Raw genomic sequence first — 18,165 nt, 5'->3', positions numbered from 1 at the left:
TGGTGGAGTGGAGGGGCGGCGGTGTGGAGGGGCGGTGTTGTGGAGGGGCGGTGTTGTGGAGGGGCGGTGTTGTGGAGGGGCGGTGTTGTGGAGGGGCGGTGTTGTGGAGGGGCGGTGTTGTGGAGGGGCGGTGTTGTGGAGGGGCGGTGTTGTGGAGGGGCGGTGTTGTGGAGGGGCGGTGTTGTGGAGGAGCAGTGGTGTGGGGGGGCGGCGGGGTGGAGGAGGTGGCGTACGCACGTGCAGCGCGAGCGCGGGCAGGTAGCACACGCCGTGCACGCAGTCGTGGTGCGCGCAGGGGGAGGTCCCCAGCGCCGCGTGGGGCGCCGCCTCGCAGTAGCGGCCGGCGTACCCCACCGCGCACGAGCAGCGGTACTCGTCCAGGCCGTCCACGCAGGTTGCTCCGTTCTACCGGCAACAGATACATTCATTACCACTACAGATAATCACACTAGACTTAATTCTGAAAACCTTAGTATATTCGTTTAGCTTCAGTCTATCGCTGCCACCTGCTGGACAAGTTTTATTTTATTTTAAAATCATTGTAACTGACATTTATTTTAGTCTTTATTGTAGTTTTGATTTTTGATTTTAATTTTGAATTAGAAGAAGAAGAAGAAGAAGGAGACGAGGAAGAAGAATGAGAAGAAGAAGGAGAAGGAGAAGGAGAATAAGAAGGAGAAGGAGGAGAAGAAAGAGGAGAAGGAGGAGGAGAAGGAGGAGGAGAAGGAGGAGGAGGAGGAGAAGGAGGAGGAGGAGGAGAAGGAGGAGGAGAAGGAGGAGGAGGAGGAGGAGAAGGAGGAGAAGGAGGAGAAGGAGGAGGAGGAGAAGGAGAAGGAGGAGAAGGAGGAGGAGGAGGAGGAGGAGGAGAAGGAGGAGGAGGAGAAGGAGGAGAAGGAGGAGGAGAAGAAGAAGAAGGAGGAGAAGGAGGAGGAGAAGAAATTGGGGGATCACGTTCACGGAATCAGAACAAGTGTCTGGAGTCCAGAATCATCGTGTTACTACCCTTTTTTGTTTGCGCTGGTGTTGTGGGCGTCAATAAGCTACGGTAATCACTTAGTATCAGGTGAGCCGTACATGTGTTTGTCGACCTAGTCGTTAAAAAAACATACTTGGCACATATGATTGATGCAATCATCAACGTTGATGGTGCAGTTCTGTCCCGAGTAGCCCTTGGGGCAGGAGCAGGTGTAGTGGCTTGTGTGGTCCACGCAAGTGGCACCGTTTGCACACGGATTGAACTCTGGAGTGCAGAACGGTATCTTCTTCTCGCAGAATTCACCTAAAATAATATATAGTTGTTAAATAAGACCAGAAATAAGTAAATGAGAATAGTCACCAGAAGATTGTCATTACTTCAACGAATTATGAAACTAACCCATAAAACCTGGAGCACACTTGCAAGTGTACCCCTCGAGATGATCCACACACGTGGCGTTGTTCTGACAGCTGTGGGCGACGCAGTCATCAATGTTCACTTCACATCGCACTCCCGTGTAACCGGCGTGGCAGGAACAGCTGTAGACAAATTCATTTTTTTAGAAATTGTATATTATTGCGATAAATAGCAAGATGGCATGCGTCAAGTGCACTTAGTGCTGGCACATATCGTTCTGGTGTTGGAAGGTGAGCTGGCGCTGGCCCGTGTCGCGCTACACACGAGAGGGAATCACTCACTGGAAGCGGCCCTCCTCCAGCAGGCGGCAGGCCCCGTGCGCGCAGGGCGAGCCGTAGCACGCGTCGATCTGGTGCTGGCCCGTGTCGCGCTACACACGAGAGGGAACCACTCACTGGAAGCGGCCCTCCTCCAGCAGGCGGCAGGCCCCGTGCGCGCAGGGCGAGCCGTAGCACGCGTCGATCTGGTGCTGGCACGTGTCCCCGTGGAAGCCGCGCGCGCACTGGCACGTGTAGCCGCCGCCCGCCGTGGCCGAGCACGCGCCGCGGTTGAGGCACGGGTTGCGGTAGCAGCGGTCGCACTTCGCCACCACGTCCGCGGGGGGGTCGCCTGTGGCGGATCGACAGATATATTACTGAATAATTTATAATAAAGTCAGCTGGTTGTAATAATTTTAGGAACACTTGGTTCGAATCGAGAAATTATTGTTGTGTAGGATTACCCATTTACCGAGGAAGACTATAAAATATATAGGGTTACATAATATTTTGGTATGTTTTTTCCAAATTAACGCGGATGGAACCGAGAGGCACAGCTGAATCGGCAAACAAGCGGTCGGCTCACCTAATGGTAAGTGTAAACACACCGTAGCTTATAGACGCCTGCAACATCAGCAGCATCGCAAGCGCGTTGCCAACCCATCAACGTGCCCCCCCCCAGGAGCTATGGTCACGTTACTTACTATAGAAACACAACGTTTAAAAGCAGTGTTGTCGAACAGATTCTGCTCCAGATTTTGAGCAGAATATTTCCTGCTGTGCCATATCCCAATAAAAAAATATCTCCTTTATTATTATGTATCTTGCACTCACCCTTGCAGACAAAGGCGCTGGAGCTGGTACTGAGCACCAGCTTGTCCCTCATGGGCGGAGGGTCCGCACAGCGCGCGATGCCCGCCTCCACATACTCGCCAGCCACTTTCACCCACTCGCTCAACCAGCGTGCCGAGCAGTCGCAGTATAGTGGGTTTGAGCCTAGTGCACTGGTGGAAAATGTGGTTCTTTAATTTTGCACGAGGTCTTCTGTCCTGCTTTATTTAATCTGAGTTGTGTACAATTAGTTTGAGCAATGGGAATCAGGTTTTATATCGTAATACTAAAGTTGTCAACAACCGCTCTGGTGGTATGTAGTCGCCTAAAACACAGACAGTCTGTGGGTTCGATTCCCACTTGGGCTGGATATTTGTATTTGTACAATATTTGTATATTTATTCTTGTGGGTCTCCCCACCGTGCCTCGGAGAGCACGTTTAGCTGTTGGTTCTGGTCGTTATCATAAATAACTGATAGCGATATTTACTCATAGTAGGGAATATGTCCGCCAGCCCGCATTGGAGCAGCGAGGTGGATTAAGCTCCAATTCATCTCCTACATGGAGAAAGAGGCCTATGTCCAGCAGTGGGATATTACAGGCTGAATTGTGATCGTGATTAAAGTTGTCTTTTATCTTTTTATGTTTAAATATATGTATGTAAAGATTGAAGTACTTAAAGTGGTCAGAGTAATAAGGAAGAATTTCCAGTTTCACTGACGTGTAATAAGTTTGTATTAAATAATAATTCATCATCTCATTCTTGTTTTATTCTGTAATAAATGTATCTTTAGCTCTAGTAGATGCTTCACTTTCCCGTAATCTTGGCTTTCAAATTGGCACAGTAAATTAAAATACATCCAAAATACCATTTCAGAAGCCTCTTAAAAACTTTTGATTTTTAATCTGTGCAAAGTTAGTAAGAGATAAAAAAAGCTATCATTTTAACTCACACATGAGATATGGACTCCAAATCTCTGAAGACACCGTCCGCCAGCATCGAGATATTGTTCCCGTGAAGAGAAAGGACGCGCAGCTGTGTCAGACCTTTTAAGGCGTCGCGCTGAAAGAAAATAAAGGTTTACTCCACTAACCACCTGGTAAAAGCATTTATTCCATTTGTAGTCTTTCTATAACGTGAATCATTGCTGTGCCGTTGCAAATGGAACGGGGCAGCGATGATTCCGGTGTATTGTAACATTTTATTGTAACATTAATTTATTTTAAAAAAATTGTAATAATTTAATTAACATAGTAAGTAAGAAATATTGTTTACTAATCAAATTGAGTCATTGGTAACTTAAATAAAGATTATTATTATTTCACTGAATATCACTCCGCCCGCCCAATACATAATATATATATATATATATATATATATATATATATATATATTATAATAACTACTTATATAGACAATATAGTACATTATTATTATTATTATTCTGGTATTTCAATGTTAATATTAAGATTACAATTTTTAGGATTGACAAAAGACGCGTCCGTACCATCTGAATAGCTTACTTTAACTGGTCAATGTGAACACGACTTTCTAATTTACTTTCATTTGATAGGTTTAGGGGTGTGATTAAACTGAGGTACAAGGATGTCACTATTTTTAAGGCGACCAGATTATAGCGATTTGATATAACAATTAAGTAATCCTATATTGACCATATTTACGATTTTTCTTACGTTGTATTTATACAATTTAAATCAAACCGCTGCGCTGTTGCTAAGTACTTAATGTAATAAATGCGATATTCCGGTTGCTTGTAACACCTGATAAAGATCTTTACACATAGTAGGGAACATAATTAACTTTCTTTTATTATTGTCGAGTTTTTTTTTTAATTTATTTGTATAATTATTTTGTAAATGAAATTATTTTGACTTTCGTTAAGTGTGTATATCACTTTATGACGAAATAAATGTTTTCATTTCATTTCATATCCACCAACGCGCAGTGGACCAAGCGGTCCTAGCTCGAGGATTAAGCTACGATCCTTCTCCTTAATGGAGAAAATGGTTCATGCTCAGCAATGGAATATTGCTCGAATCAACCAGATAAAAAATTAACCATTAAACCTTAATGTTACTTACCTGTACGCATCTCAGTCGATTGTAGCTGACAATGAGTGTCGAAAGCTTAGTGAGTCCTTCAAATGTGTCGTTGGACAAAACGCTGATTTTGTTGTTGGACAAATCGAGCCGAGTCAGTTGTGTGAGGTGACGGATTTCTTCCGAGGATATGCTTGTTATTTCATTCGATTCCAAATACCTGGAAATTTTTCAAATTAGTTTTAGTTTTAATTTATTTATTTATTTAATATTCGGAAAACCTCACAAATAACAATACATGGCAATTTAACTAAACAACATTTGGCTAATGATAGGTCTTCAAGTAAAGGTGTTATATGAAATTATTTCATCTAGATCAGGGATGTCAAAGATACGGCCCGCGGGTTATATCCGGGCTCTCGGGCCGTATCAATACTGCCCGCTATCGCAATGTGTCACAGAAAGAAGAATCATGACTCCACTCGCTTCCTCTACGGAAGTTTTAAAATGCGCACACTACATTTACATAAATAAACATATTAAAACACAAATATACAAAACAACCAAAGAAACAGCAAAAGCAAAATTAAGAATGTAAGTCCCGTCAACGATACACTCGTTAGAAAAGAATCAAATCACGACAAAAAAGTAAAAAAAAAAAATAATAGAACAAAAGAAATTATTGTATCCTTTGCTTTCATCAATATATTGTAGGGCACTCCCATGCCCAAAATAGTGCAGTTTAGACCAAACTTCGCAGGCAGTTGGCAGTGATAGTACAACTCAACTCACAGTTCGGTGGTGTAGGGCGGGATGCGCGGTGGCAGGGCGGCGAGGCGAGCCCTGGTACAGCGGACTACAGTGCCTGCGCATGCGCAGCCCGCAGGGCAGTATTCCGGCGGCAAGCAGCCCTTATCCTCCGCTGGGGAAGGAGGGTAACATTCTCATAGAATACATTATAATAGGATACAAAATAATTAAAACCGAAAAATATAAGATTTAGAAGATTTTGTTTGGATTTTCAAAATCAAAAACATTATAACTTTATTCAAATAGACTTCAAAAGCACCACCGGTTCGGAATGTAGACTCTGCAGAGAAGAATCTGCAAGAAACTCCGCAGTTACTCTTTTGAAAATAATACTATATGAACGGTGCTTTAGTTCAAAATTAATAATATCACGCTTTCACTATACTTATTAAAATATATTAATATCTAAGAACATCCTTGATTGATGTTGCCACGTTTCTAAAATGGAAATTAATTTTTGTCCCAATATTAATGTTTGGTGGACAATTTTTTTATCTGATTATATCGTAAGATTTGTTTGGTTGTTTTTTGGGCACATGTTTTCCAAAAAAATTTAAAAGTATGGATGGTCATAATTGGCCTTCTCTGCATTACATTTTGTATTTTCACAATTTTTACGCTGCTGTGTGCCATCTGTGAAAAAAAAAGAATTCAGTAGTGTATATACTCACGTGTGCACTTAAAGTCTGCCAGCTCGAGGTGTACCAAATCTGCGCCACGTAGGGCGGGCGGATGAGCACACGTGGCTCCCGCGGTTAGGCGGCGTGCTCGTAGCCAACCGCCCACCCAACTCATATGACACGTGCATTGGACTGGATTCCCGCCCAATGATCTAGTGATTACCACCACAGAAGTTAACAACAAATATTACGTCACAAAAGCTAGCACTTCTCTTCTTTTAAATCATTTTAACATCATGAAAAAAATGCAGAATATACATATATAAACAATTATCGCGAATCTCGACGTTTGCATAAAAGCTATTTTTAAAAATATTTTTATTATCAAAGAAATTGGTCTGACTAGGGCAGTACTTCAACTTTGCAGAAGATCACAGCCAAATATTTCTCCTTTTAAGTAATTTTTTGTTCTTGTTGTGAGTAAGGTAATCAAAGCTGCGGATGCACTTTGTTAACATAATAACACAGGAGTAGGGTGCTGACATCAAAGTGGTATTAAAATGAGAAAAACAAGTCTAATAAATATATATTAATACGCTAAGGTTAAGATGTTTGCCTCCCTTTTTAGAAAAAACGACTCAATTACTCCACATAAATTATACATGATTTTGTAGACAATTGCTTGCTCTACCGGGTGAAATCGCGGAGCCCAGCTAGTAAATGTATACTCGTATAATTATATACTTACAATGTAGAAAGAGAACTGAGGTGATCGAATGAACCTGGCGTGATGCATGTTATCTTATTGTCTGCTAGTGACCTGGAAACAAAGAAGTAATATATCAATAAAATCACTAGTTTTAACTGTACATTTATTTCCGGTTTGAATGTCTGTCTGTCATTGTGGGTCTTTCCACCGTGCCTCCAGCCAGGGATCTAATTAAATATATAAGTTTAAAAGTACTCACAAAACATTTAGGCTGTGAAGTCCAAAGAACATTTTGTCCGTGACTGTGTGAAGGAGATTCCCATCAAGTAGTAGTTCTTGTATTGATGCAGCGCCGTCAAATGCATTGTCTTCTATAATCGTAATACCTGAAATCGGAAGCTTGCTCAGTGAATAGGACTCGAATAGTGTATAAATCTACTGTTGATACATGCGTGCATGGAATTCCCATAGGTCTTTGAGTTTTGAGTTAAGATGGTATGGTAACCAGTAGCGTGACTGTATGATTTTATAATTATTATAATTATTTATTTAAGGGGGTTTCATTTTAGGGGTTTTTAGAAGATTTTTTTGATATTATAATAAAACCTTGGTGCATCTATACATGTGAAGGTGGTTGAAGTCGAAGTGGTCACATGTTCGATTTCAGCACTAGACAAAATAATTTAAACGCTACAGATATATTTTGTAGTCTGAGCGTTTTCAGATCCTCGAAACAGGAGTAAATCCTGGTGGGGAAGTTGGGTCTCAGGTATTCTTTATTATTTATTTAAATATCTGCTCCGAGCGGAAACCAAACTCCCAACTGCCCGAGTTTAGGCGACGATGTAGGAAATATTTTACAAAATTCACTAGAAGAATATTTTCATACCATTATTACGGAAGTCTAGTTTAGTAAGATCCGGCAGTCTCCCAAATAGACCATCTGACTTGATCTGTCCCAAGTTGTTGTCTGGCATGATGCTGGAATACGAACACATAATATTAAGAAAAAGTACCTTTAGTTCTTTTCGAAATTTTGGTACTAATTATATAATCAATTATATAAGCATTTTTTGAAATAATTTTTTTGGTTCTTTGAGCCAGATAATTTCAGTGCCTATGGCACTCTATACGATATTGTTAAACCAATTTTATTAGAACTATATTAATATTATAATTGCATACAATTAGTCCAAACAAATAAAAAAATATTTCGATACTTATATTGAACTGCTTATACCTTAAAATGGCAGTATGTTGTACGGTGTGTGTGTGTGTGTGATTGCGCGTGTGTGTGCGCGTGTATGTTTGCGTGTGTGTGTGCGTGTGTGTGCGCGTGTATGTTTGCGTGTGTGTGTGCGTGTGTGTGCGCGTGTATGTGTGCGTGTGCGCAGTACTCACAGCGCGTGCGTGGAGACCGGCAGGTCGCGCGGCAGCTCCGCCAGCGCGGCGCGCGCGCACGACACGCGCACGCCGCGCGCGCCCACCGCCCGCGCGCACGCGCACACGGCGGGGCACGGCGGCTCGTCTCCGCAGCTCTCTGCCGTCTCCTCGCCCGCTGGGGGTCGGAGGAGGACACAAGGTAGTTTAAATGGTTCTTATTATTGGTAACATATAAAAATAAATCGTGATTGATTTAAGCCGGGTCTCTATACTCTATAAACGAATCGTTTTGCGCACAAAAATCATCGTGTTTTACACGATTACAGAAATTGACCACTAAAAAATAATTTAGTTGCAGAGTATTGACAGAAAAGTAGGAAAAGCCGTGTGGATTAACGTATATAAAGTATGTAATTATACGCTTCAGCCTGTAATATCCCACTACTGGGTATAGGCCTCTTTCCCCATGTAGGAGAAGGATCAGAGCTCAATCTACCATGCTGCTCCAATGCGGGTTGGCGGATATATTTCCGCGGATGAGTAACGATCGCTATCAGGTGTACATGATAACAACCGGGATCGATGGCTTAACGTGCTCTCCGAGGCACGGTAGGGAGATCCACAAGGACTGCACAAATACCCAGACCACGGCAAACACCTGTATGTCCAATATAAATGGTTGGCATGTGCGGGGATCGAACCCGCAACCGCCAGCGTAACAGGTACAATCCATGGCTGTGATCGTTGCGCATAAGCGTATGTAATTAACGAGTGTCTAATGCTGAGTATATTTCCAAGATACTTTAGGATGTCCGTAATTCATCCTATTTATAAGGATGGTTAAAAACCGTCTGTTAACAGTTAAAGATCAATTTCAATTATGCCTGCGTTATCGAAAATATTGGATGAGATTATAAATAGCAAGCCATCGACCGGCGTACCCTGAATTTCCTTGAGGATGAGGCAAAACTAATGATTTTAAAACTTCAATAAGCAGTAGAAATTTAAAAACTATTTTAATAATAATAGCTTACTGAGGTTTGGCTAAATTTATCTGAAATTCCCTTATTAAAATCTAAAATATCTCTGGTGGGGTTTGTCCCATCTTGGCCCACTGTGGGTACACCCATGCGGCAAGCTCATTTCTCGTACTATTGTAACATTTCTATAGTTGTATAACGAAGCTGAAAAGTTGATTCAATATCCATGTTTCAAGATACATTATAAATAAGAAATCACGCCTAAAGTTTTACAAAACAGGTATAAAATATATAAAACTAGCTGACCCGGCGAACTTCGTATCGCCTAACACAAACTTTATCGTATGGTATTAAAGTTCAAATTGACTTTTAAGTATTATCACAAATCTTTTGTATGGGAGTATAGAAAAGTGTTGTTTTTAGACTTTCAGGAAATTTAATTATTTTTTTTTTTTTAGAATTTTTCTCTCCGTAAGAACCATCCTCGTACTTCAAGGAATATTTTAAAAAAAGAATAAGCGAAATCGGTCCAACCGTTCTCGAGTTTTGCGCTTAGCAACATATTCAGCGACTCATTTTTATATTATAGAAAATTAATTTCCAAATATAATCCAGTTTTTTAAGCTTTCATAAACTATCCAATATAACTCTAAATATTTTTTATACTCACGTTTACATTTAAAGTTTTCCTCTCTGAGGGCGTCAATTCGTTTTCTGTTCATACGTTTGGGCGAATCGCACTTCGCTCCTGAGGTCTCTATAGGGTTCTTGCGCAAGTACGCGGCCAACCAGCGCAGAGAACAGTCGCAAGCGAAGGGATTCCGACCTAAGTGACTGGGGAATAAAGTTTAAACTTAATTGAGCTGATGCGCGGCTAAGACACAGATCGACTAATCAAAGCAAAAATTACTAAAATTATATACATATAATAAAGCAAAATAATTAATACGTGTTCACTTAAAAAAAATGAATAGGTGTATTAATTTTTGTGATATAATGAAACATAAAATAACTTCTTAACAATGACACTTCCAGTTGCGCATATTTCTGCTAACTTGTTACATATATTTTAATACTACCCTACATATTGTTGATTTCTTGTCTCCACTATGAATTGTTTATATATTGTGTTGCGATGTACCCAACATATACATTTTTGTTTATTTTTAGTGTTTGTAATTTCTCATTTAAGTGAATTGTATTCTTTTGAGAAATAAATGATCTTTAACCTTAGAGCAAAAAAAAATGGCTTCAATGAATTCTAGACTACCCTCCAAAATTATTACATTTTGAGTTTGAAGTAGGGTACAAAAGAAAAGACCATGCTCAAAATCTGGAGCAGCCCGTCCTGTGAAGTACCTCGACCTTACAGAAGATCACAGCTAATAGAAAATATTCTCCTAATACTGTTTTCTTACATTATAGAATGTTGCTCAATGAAATAAATCATCACATCAGCCTTTCGCAGTCCACTGCTGGACATAGGCCTCCACAAGTTCACGCCAAAAATGGCGTGAACTATGTTTTGCCCACAGTCACCACACTGGGCAGGCGGGTTTGTGACTGGAGGGCTAGCTTTGTCGCGCCGAAGACGCTGCTGCCCGTCTTCGACCTGTGTATTTCAAAGCCAGCAGTTGGATGGTTATTCCGCCATCGGTCGGCATTTAAAGTTCCGAGGTGGTGGTGGAAATGTGTTATAGCTTAGTCGTCTCTTACGACACCCACGGGAAGAGAGGGGGTGGCTATATTCTTTAATGCCGTAACCGATTATGTACTCAAAGCTCAAGCTAGGACGAGTTTATGCAGTAGACACACAGAGACGGTTTTATGCAGTAGTATTCTTATTTTCATACACAGATCTATGACATCTACAGAAGAACGATACCCCTTTGAAAGACGGAACATAACAGCCGTATAACGTAAATAACCTATTATATAAATAATAGCTAATCTGGCAAATGTTGTTCTGTCATATGTATAAAGACACCATTATCACTTAGGGGTATAAAAAAATTGTCCACGCCAAACTTTCAGATCTTATCAAAAAAAAAAAAAAAAAAAAAAATTGAAGTATTCGATTTTCAAATTTGAGGTCAATACTTACAGAGTTTGAATCCCAGTCAATGAGTCAAACGTACCGTTTGGTACAGATCTAATGTTATTGTCGTACAAAGATCTGAAATTAAAATAAAATAATTAATAAATTAAATCGTATAGACTGAATATTTTTATAAAAAAATAAGTAATAATGAGCGGATATGGAACCCGAGATCGCACAGCAATTATTTCTGAGACCACTGTACCTATGCATTGTAAAAATATATACCCATGTGTAGGGTTTCAAATACTCTTGACTTTGAATGACTTAGAAATTTTTTCTTTCTTTTTTTAAAACTAATTTGTATACTTACAATAATTTTAAGCTCTGAAGATCTCTGAAAGTGTCTTTTCGAACGCAGCTAATTTCGTTTGAGTTCAACAACCTGTATATGAAGAATTTAATATTTATATCAGTAACTGTATTTATTATACATATAAATTATTAAAGGAAATAAAAAATAAATTAAATACATGTGTACCTATTAGCAGTTTTTTTGAGAGTAATTACACAAATATATATTTGTGTAATTACACAAAAAAAAAACTTCTAATAGAACACTGAAACTAATTGCTTTTTTAATTTATTAAAAAAAAATAATATTAAAAATTCATTAAAATTAAAAACAAAATAATACTTACAAAAGTTGTAATGAAGTTAAACCATGGAATATACCCGATGGTAATTCCTTTATCTTGTTGCCATATAAGACCCTGAAATAAACAATAGTTAAAAAAAGATATTTTTTTTAAATAAAAGCTTTTCATATTAAAAATAAATATCTTAAAATAAGTAATAATATAATAAAAAAGGAAATTTATTAATTCGACTGTATATTGTTGATATGATATATGTAAACTTTTTACTGGCTGTACCGATGATGATTTTTTTTATACGCAAGATGATGCTTCTCGTGTGCTCCTTTTGAATTTTTATCAAGTTTTGACGAGTACTTTTTGAGTTATCCCTAATAATGCGTGTTTAATTAACTTCGACTACTACGTTCTTGATGTTATAAATAAATGTATTACTTGTTAATGTAAATTGAAGTAGCTTTTTCGTATTTTTTTTTATTTGCAATCAAAAACAACTATTATTATGAAAACAAAAAAAAAAAAAAAAAACTTACAGAGATGTCAAATGTGTCAAGCCATTGAACGCATCAGCGGCCATCTTGACTATTTTATTGTTTGACAGGTCTATTCGCGCCACTCGCTTGACGGCTGAGAATGCTCCCGCACCCACTTCTGTTATCTCGTTCTGTTCTAGGCGACTAGAAAGAGATATGTGAATAATAATAAATTTTAAATATGATCTTAACTTTAAAAAACACTGTATTTATAATTAATTATACAACCAACTATGCTATGGCCCGTGGACACCCACGGTAATTTGATTACGGGACGATACGATACACGACAACACGTACTAAAATATTATATAGCCTATAACCCTCCTCGGTAAATGGACTGCCGCATGCCGTAAAAAGAATTTTTCAATTCGTAACAGTAGTTCCTGAGATTAGCGCGTTAAAACAGACAAACAAACAAACTCTTCAGCTTTATAATAATATTACAATAAATACTCTATATTGTACACCATAAGGAAATGCAACGAAAATTGGTATGTATCAAGAAAGATGTTGATGGCTGTCTTATCGCTAGAAGTGATTTCTTCAATATTATTAGTATAGATAATACACTTAAATGGTACTCACATCTCTGTAGCCCTATGAGGGATGGTAGATGGTAGCTCTGTAAGGAGTTTCTCTCTGCAGTCGACGGTACCATCGGGGGAGCAGCGGCATGGTGGTGGGCAACGTGGTTCTGCTGAACACTCGGCTATAATTGTTGTAGACGGACCTAAGGAAAGGAGGTGAACAAAAAAAGTATTTTCTATTGCAATCCGCAAATAAATAATTAAAAAAAATGTGTAACAATAAAAAGTGCATGCGTAAAAAGTACGCATGTCAGAAGTGAAAATTCTTTTTTTTTTTTTTTTTTTTTTTTTTCTTTTATTTAGGAACAAACAGTTGCATACAATGTAATAAAAATACATTTATGATAATAATTTTAAACCTATAGCTCCCTGAAATACCATACAAAATAAAAAATAAAATAAAATATGAAACTTGTACAGCTAGATTGTTACATTTTTAAAAGAAGAAAATATTTTATTCATTCAATACTCTAATTAGATCTCTTTTAAAGATTTTTTTACTCATACCAAATATATCTATATCACTTAATCTATCATTATACAATTTACATGTACGTCGTATGAAACTATTGGCGGTGTAGCGTGCCCTACTTTTAGGTATTGTAAACAAATCCTTTTTGCGGACACTTCTTTCTTGCCTGCGAGGAATGCGGAAGTAGATATTAGAAAGCAGAAAAGGGGCATCAACCATATTATTCAGAATCTTAAATAGATAAATTGCATCGTTACAGTCTCGCCTTTCAGCAAGGCCTGACAGCTTGTGTACTTTTAAAGAACTGCTATAGTCTATATAATTATTGCCAACTCTATACTCTAACGACTTAAGAAATTTCTTTTGCAATCTCTCTATTTTCTCTACATGTACTTTTTGATAAGGATTCCAGACGCAGCTAGCAAATTCTAAACGACTACGGACATAGCTGTTATATAGAATCCTATAGGTGAAAGCACTTTTAAATGGTTTACCCACACGCAAAATGAAACCTAAAAATTTATATGCCTTATTTAAAATATTTTCAATATGAGATATGTAACTTAATTTAGAATCTAAAATAACGCCAAGATCCCGGATTTCATTAACTTTTGACAAAACATTATCGCATAACTTATAATTTTTATGGATGGGATTTTTTTTACGAGTGTATGTTATTGCAAAGCACTTGTTTATGTTAAGGAAGAGACTATTATTATGGCAATAATCAACGAAACTATTGAGATCTTCCTGTAAAAGATCCGAATCATTGGTATCTTGAATAATCCTAAATATTTTAGTGTCGTCGGCATACATTAATACCCTAGAGTTACTGATTGAGTCAGAAAGATCATTAATATATAAGGTAAATAACAGCGGACCTAAATGCGAACCCTGTGGAACTCCAGAGGGTATATCCTTATACCGAGAACGATGACCCGATATTACAACAGCCTGACTACGATTTCTTATATAAGAAGATATCCAACGGAACAAATCTCCGTGGATTCCGAGATGGAAAAGCTTTGAAAGCAAAGTATTGTGACAGATTTTATCAAACGCTTTAGCAAAATCAGTGTAAATGGCATCAACCTGAAGATTTCGATTCATGGCTTCAGTTACCATTTCAGTAAATGATAATAAATTACTTTCAACGCCACGACCCCTGCAAAAACCATGCTGATTTATTGAAAGCACTCGTCGTACTGCATTGAATATCTTAGCAGCTATGATCTTTTCAAGTATTTTACCAAATTGACACAACTTAGATATAGGACGGTAATTGACAATATCTTGTGTTATACTGCCTTTTGGTATTGGTGTTATCCAAGCATTTTTCCATAAAGATGGAAAGCAACCCTCGCTCAAAGATCTCTTAAAAATAAGAGTAATTGGGAGAGTTAGTCCGCTGGAGCATTTACTGATAAGTAAAGGATGCACACGGTCAGGACCAGCACCTTTACTAACATCTACATTTTTCAACTCTTTATACACTAGATCTTGGGTAATATCAAGTGAGCTTATTTCAATGACTGTGTTTTTAGTTGTATCTAGGCATACAGTTGAATTACCCAATGGCTTCTCAAAAACGGAATAGAAATGTTCATTAAAAAAATCGCATATCCGCTGTTCATCTGACGTCGTTACTCCCTTGTAAGTCATAGTCCGTGGCAGACCCTTAGAGGCTTTTATTGTTTTTATATATGACCAGAAGAAGTTAGGATGTGATTTAATTTTATTTTCTGCATAACTAACATAATCTGTAAAACATTTAATTTGCATAGATTTGGCACGTTTCCTTAAAATTTTAAAACTTTCATAATCAAGTAAATCAAAATTTCTTTGGCAAACTAATTTTTAAGGCTCGTTTATATTTATACAAAACTATAGTTTTAGAGTTTCGTTCCAGCGCCATCTAGTTAGTTTGCAATGTAATACTTTCGATATGAATGTAACAACCTTTGTGGTTTCTACAGTACACGCTAGATGGCTCTGTTGTTCGACAAAAACGTTGCCGTTTCATCAAAACGTTTCGTCCGTAAAATTTTACCCTCATGCGCCTAAAAAAGTTTCACTTCAACAATAAGTGAAGAGTTAGGGTGTCCAAGATTTGATGCTGGGTTGTATACTATTTTATATTTTGTATAGAGAATTAGAAAATACATAATTTATATGTTCGTAAAGATATTTCTAACTAAGAAAAGAAATTGGATTTTATTTTGCATGCAATCTGTATTATTCCAGTTTGATGGATATTTTTTGAAATATGACAGTGTATGTATCCACCGCTGAGTTCGGTATGAATTCGAATACTTCGTATACTAATTTCAGAAGTTTTAGACCAGATTTGAACCAAACATCGTATACTAATATCAGTAGTTCTAGACCAAATTTGAACCAACACCATTCTGTTAATATTGTGTTTTATTTATAGGGTCATATTTACCAAAAATAATGTGCTTATATAATTTTTTTTATTTCGATGTCAAATATAAGAAATATTTTTTTTTTCTTAAAAGTCCATTTCTTGTTTTGGCAAAAGAATTCTGTATGGTCTTAAACCTTTTACATTTGTTTGTCCTTTTGATGTTTTGAACGAAATGCAAAAATAAACTATGGTTAGTATAATTACCATTGCATATGAGTTCGTGAGCCTCCAATTCTGTTAGTAATGCGCCTCTCAAAGTTGCAGGCGCTTGACATCTGAAATAAAAATAAGAAAATTTACACATGTTTACCTTAATTCATTCATTTTGAATAATGAAATTGTTTCATTCGTTTGACTTAACAGCTTTAAATTGTGCCAAAATAGCACCCATGATTTCGCCAGTATCACATAGAAGTTACAGGGTTCCAATAGTGTTAAAATGGGATGAATTTGCCAATATCACGTAGGACCGCGAGGACACAAAGGATTGATCAGTGCGGTCGAGATTACAACCTTAATGTAATTTAGGACATCATATAAAAGGGATACGTAATGTTTAACCATAATTCAGCATAAAAAAGTGGCCTGACGCCATTGTAGTTTCACAAAATGTCTTTTCAGAGACGTCAATTATTACTAATTTTGGTCTTAACTTTCTTACCTGTAGTGTCTAAAGAATATATTGAACGTAATTATTGATAGAGTGACATTATTATATTATTTTAAAATAAATATAAACGATGTTTCATTGCTTTTATAACAAAATGTTACATTTTAAACTCCTCTAAAGTCTCCTTTAGAAAGTTTTGATAATCAACACGTTTTCGATTTTAATCGAAATTAATTGAAACTCTTCATTAGAAATTTGCATTATTTAGAAGTAATATAGAATTAACAACATAGTATGATACAAAATATTGGAGCAGCAGCCATACATGTCAAGGCTGGTGGATTTGTTTTTATATAACTAGGTCGGCAGACAAGCGTACGGCTCATTTGATAGTAAGCGATTACCGTAGCTTATTTATGTCTGCAACATCAGAAGCATCGCAACCGCGTTGCCACCCCAAATGTCCTAGAATCTCTGGTCACCTTACTCATCAACCGGAACACAACACTGCTTGAAAGCAGTATTATTTAGCTGTGATCTTCTGTAAGGTCGAGGTACCACCCCAGTCAGGCTGCTCCATATTTTGAGCAGGGAATTTCCTGCTGTGCCCTACCTCAGTTAAAATCCATAACTCCTAACTAAAATACAAATAAGTTACTAATTGTAAAATAACTAACCTTGCCCCAACACCAAGGATACCAGCGGCACGAACCGACGCGGACAGACGTGCGACACGACAGTCGCACACGATTGGATTATCGGTGAGTCGCAGCGTGTGTAGGCGTGCGACAGACGCAGCCTCCAGTGATAGGTAGGTTAGGTTATTGTTGTTCAAAGTTCTGAAAAAATAAAATACGTACATATTAAATATATATTTCCTGTAACTCTATTGGTATATTTTAGATTTGAAAGTAAAGTAAAGCTGATATGGGTTTTAAAATAAAACCTATCATCGCTTCAGCCAGTAATATCCCACTACTGGGCATAGGCCTCTTTCCCCATGTAGAAGAAGGATCAGAGCTTAATCCACCACGCTGCTCCAAGGCGAGTTGGCGGATATATTCCCTACTATGACTAACGATCGTTATCAGGTGTACATGATAACAGCCGGAACCGACGACTTAACGTGCTCTCCGAGGCACGGTGGGGAGACCCACTGGGACTGCACAAACACCCAGACCACGTCAAACACCTATATGGCCTATACAAATGTTTGTCATGTGCGGGGATCGAATCCGCAACCGCCAGCGCAACAGTTACAATCCATGGCTGTGACCGCTGCGCCAACGCGGCGTCACCTAACCTAAAAACCTATCAATTGATACCATATGCTCACGCTTCCAAATGGGCTCGTACTTTGACTTATAGAACTTTTAGACGTGATAGACGAAATAGTGACAGGACGAAATTCCGCTAACGGCACCGACTGACGACGAAATTCAAGACAGTAGACCTGGTGCATTAGTCCTAACTATTTTTGTTTCATGGTAGAAACTTCTGTCTAGCAATAGGATCTCTACAGATTGAAATATTCCATAGTATTCACAATTACGCTTCTAATTGACATATCGGGATGCAGAAATCACACCACCATCACATCATCACGGCAGCCTTTTGCAGTCCATTACTGGACATAGGCCTCCACAAGTTCACGCCAAAAATAGGGTGAACTCATGTGTTTTGCCCATAGTCACCACGCTGGGCAGGCGGGTTGGTGACCGTAGGGCTGGCTTTGGCGCACTGACGATGCTGCTGCCCGTCTTCGGCCTGTGTATTTTAAAGCCAGCAGTTGGA

At 38.3% G+C, this 18,165-nt stretch overlaps 1 protein-coding gene across 1 annotated transcript in view; it reads right to left on the bottom strand.

Moving 5' to 3' along the window:
• LOC123667083 (protein slit) overlaps positions 1-18,165 on the bottom strand; it is a 211,630-nt gene that overhangs the window by 16,059 nt on the left and 177,406 nt on the right. Inside the window, exons 7-27 of the mRNA XM_045601073.1 lie at positions 17,049-17,210; positions 15,966-16,036; positions 12,860-13,004; positions 12,272-12,415; positions 11,784-11,855; positions 11,456-11,527; positions 11,149-11,220; positions 9,715-9,878; positions 8,083-8,239; positions 7,571-7,662; positions 6,941-7,067; positions 6,721-6,792; positions 6,024-6,184; positions 5,335-5,464; positions 4,585-4,762; positions 3,435-3,544; positions 2,485-2,654; positions 1,789-2,002; positions 1,376-1,515; positions 1,110-1,279; positions 238-405 (exon numbers count right to left, since the gene is read on the bottom strand). Of these exons, the coding sequence (XP_045457029.1) occupies positions 238-405; positions 1,110-1,279; positions 1,376-1,515; positions 1,789-2,002; positions 2,485-2,654; positions 3,435-3,544; positions 4,585-4,762; positions 5,335-5,464; positions 6,024-6,184; positions 6,721-6,792; positions 6,941-7,067; positions 7,571-7,662; positions 8,083-8,239; positions 9,715-9,878; positions 11,149-11,220; positions 11,456-11,527; positions 11,784-11,855; positions 12,272-12,415; positions 12,860-13,004; positions 15,966-16,036; positions 17,049-17,210 (2,791 nt within the window). The remainder of the gene's footprint in view (positions 1-237; positions 406-1,109; positions 1,280-1,375; positions 1,516-1,788; positions 2,003-2,484; positions 2,655-3,434; positions 3,545-4,584; positions 4,763-5,334; positions 5,465-6,023; positions 6,185-6,720; positions 6,793-6,940; positions 7,068-7,570; positions 7,663-8,082; positions 8,240-9,714; positions 9,879-11,148; positions 11,221-11,455; positions 11,528-11,783; positions 11,856-12,271; positions 12,416-12,859; positions 13,005-15,965; positions 16,037-17,048; positions 17,211-18,165) is intronic.

The sequence above is a fragment of the Melitaea cinxia genome, chromosome 27, assembly GCF_905220565.1.
Source record: "Melitaea cinxia chromosome 27, ilMelCinx1.1, whole genome shotgun sequence".
Classification (NCBI taxonomy): Eukaryota; Metazoa; Arthropoda; class Insecta; order Lepidoptera; family Nymphalidae; genus Melitaea; species Melitaea cinxia.
Note: the sequence above shows the minus strand (reverse complement) of the source record. Positions and strands in the feature narration are given on the sequence as shown.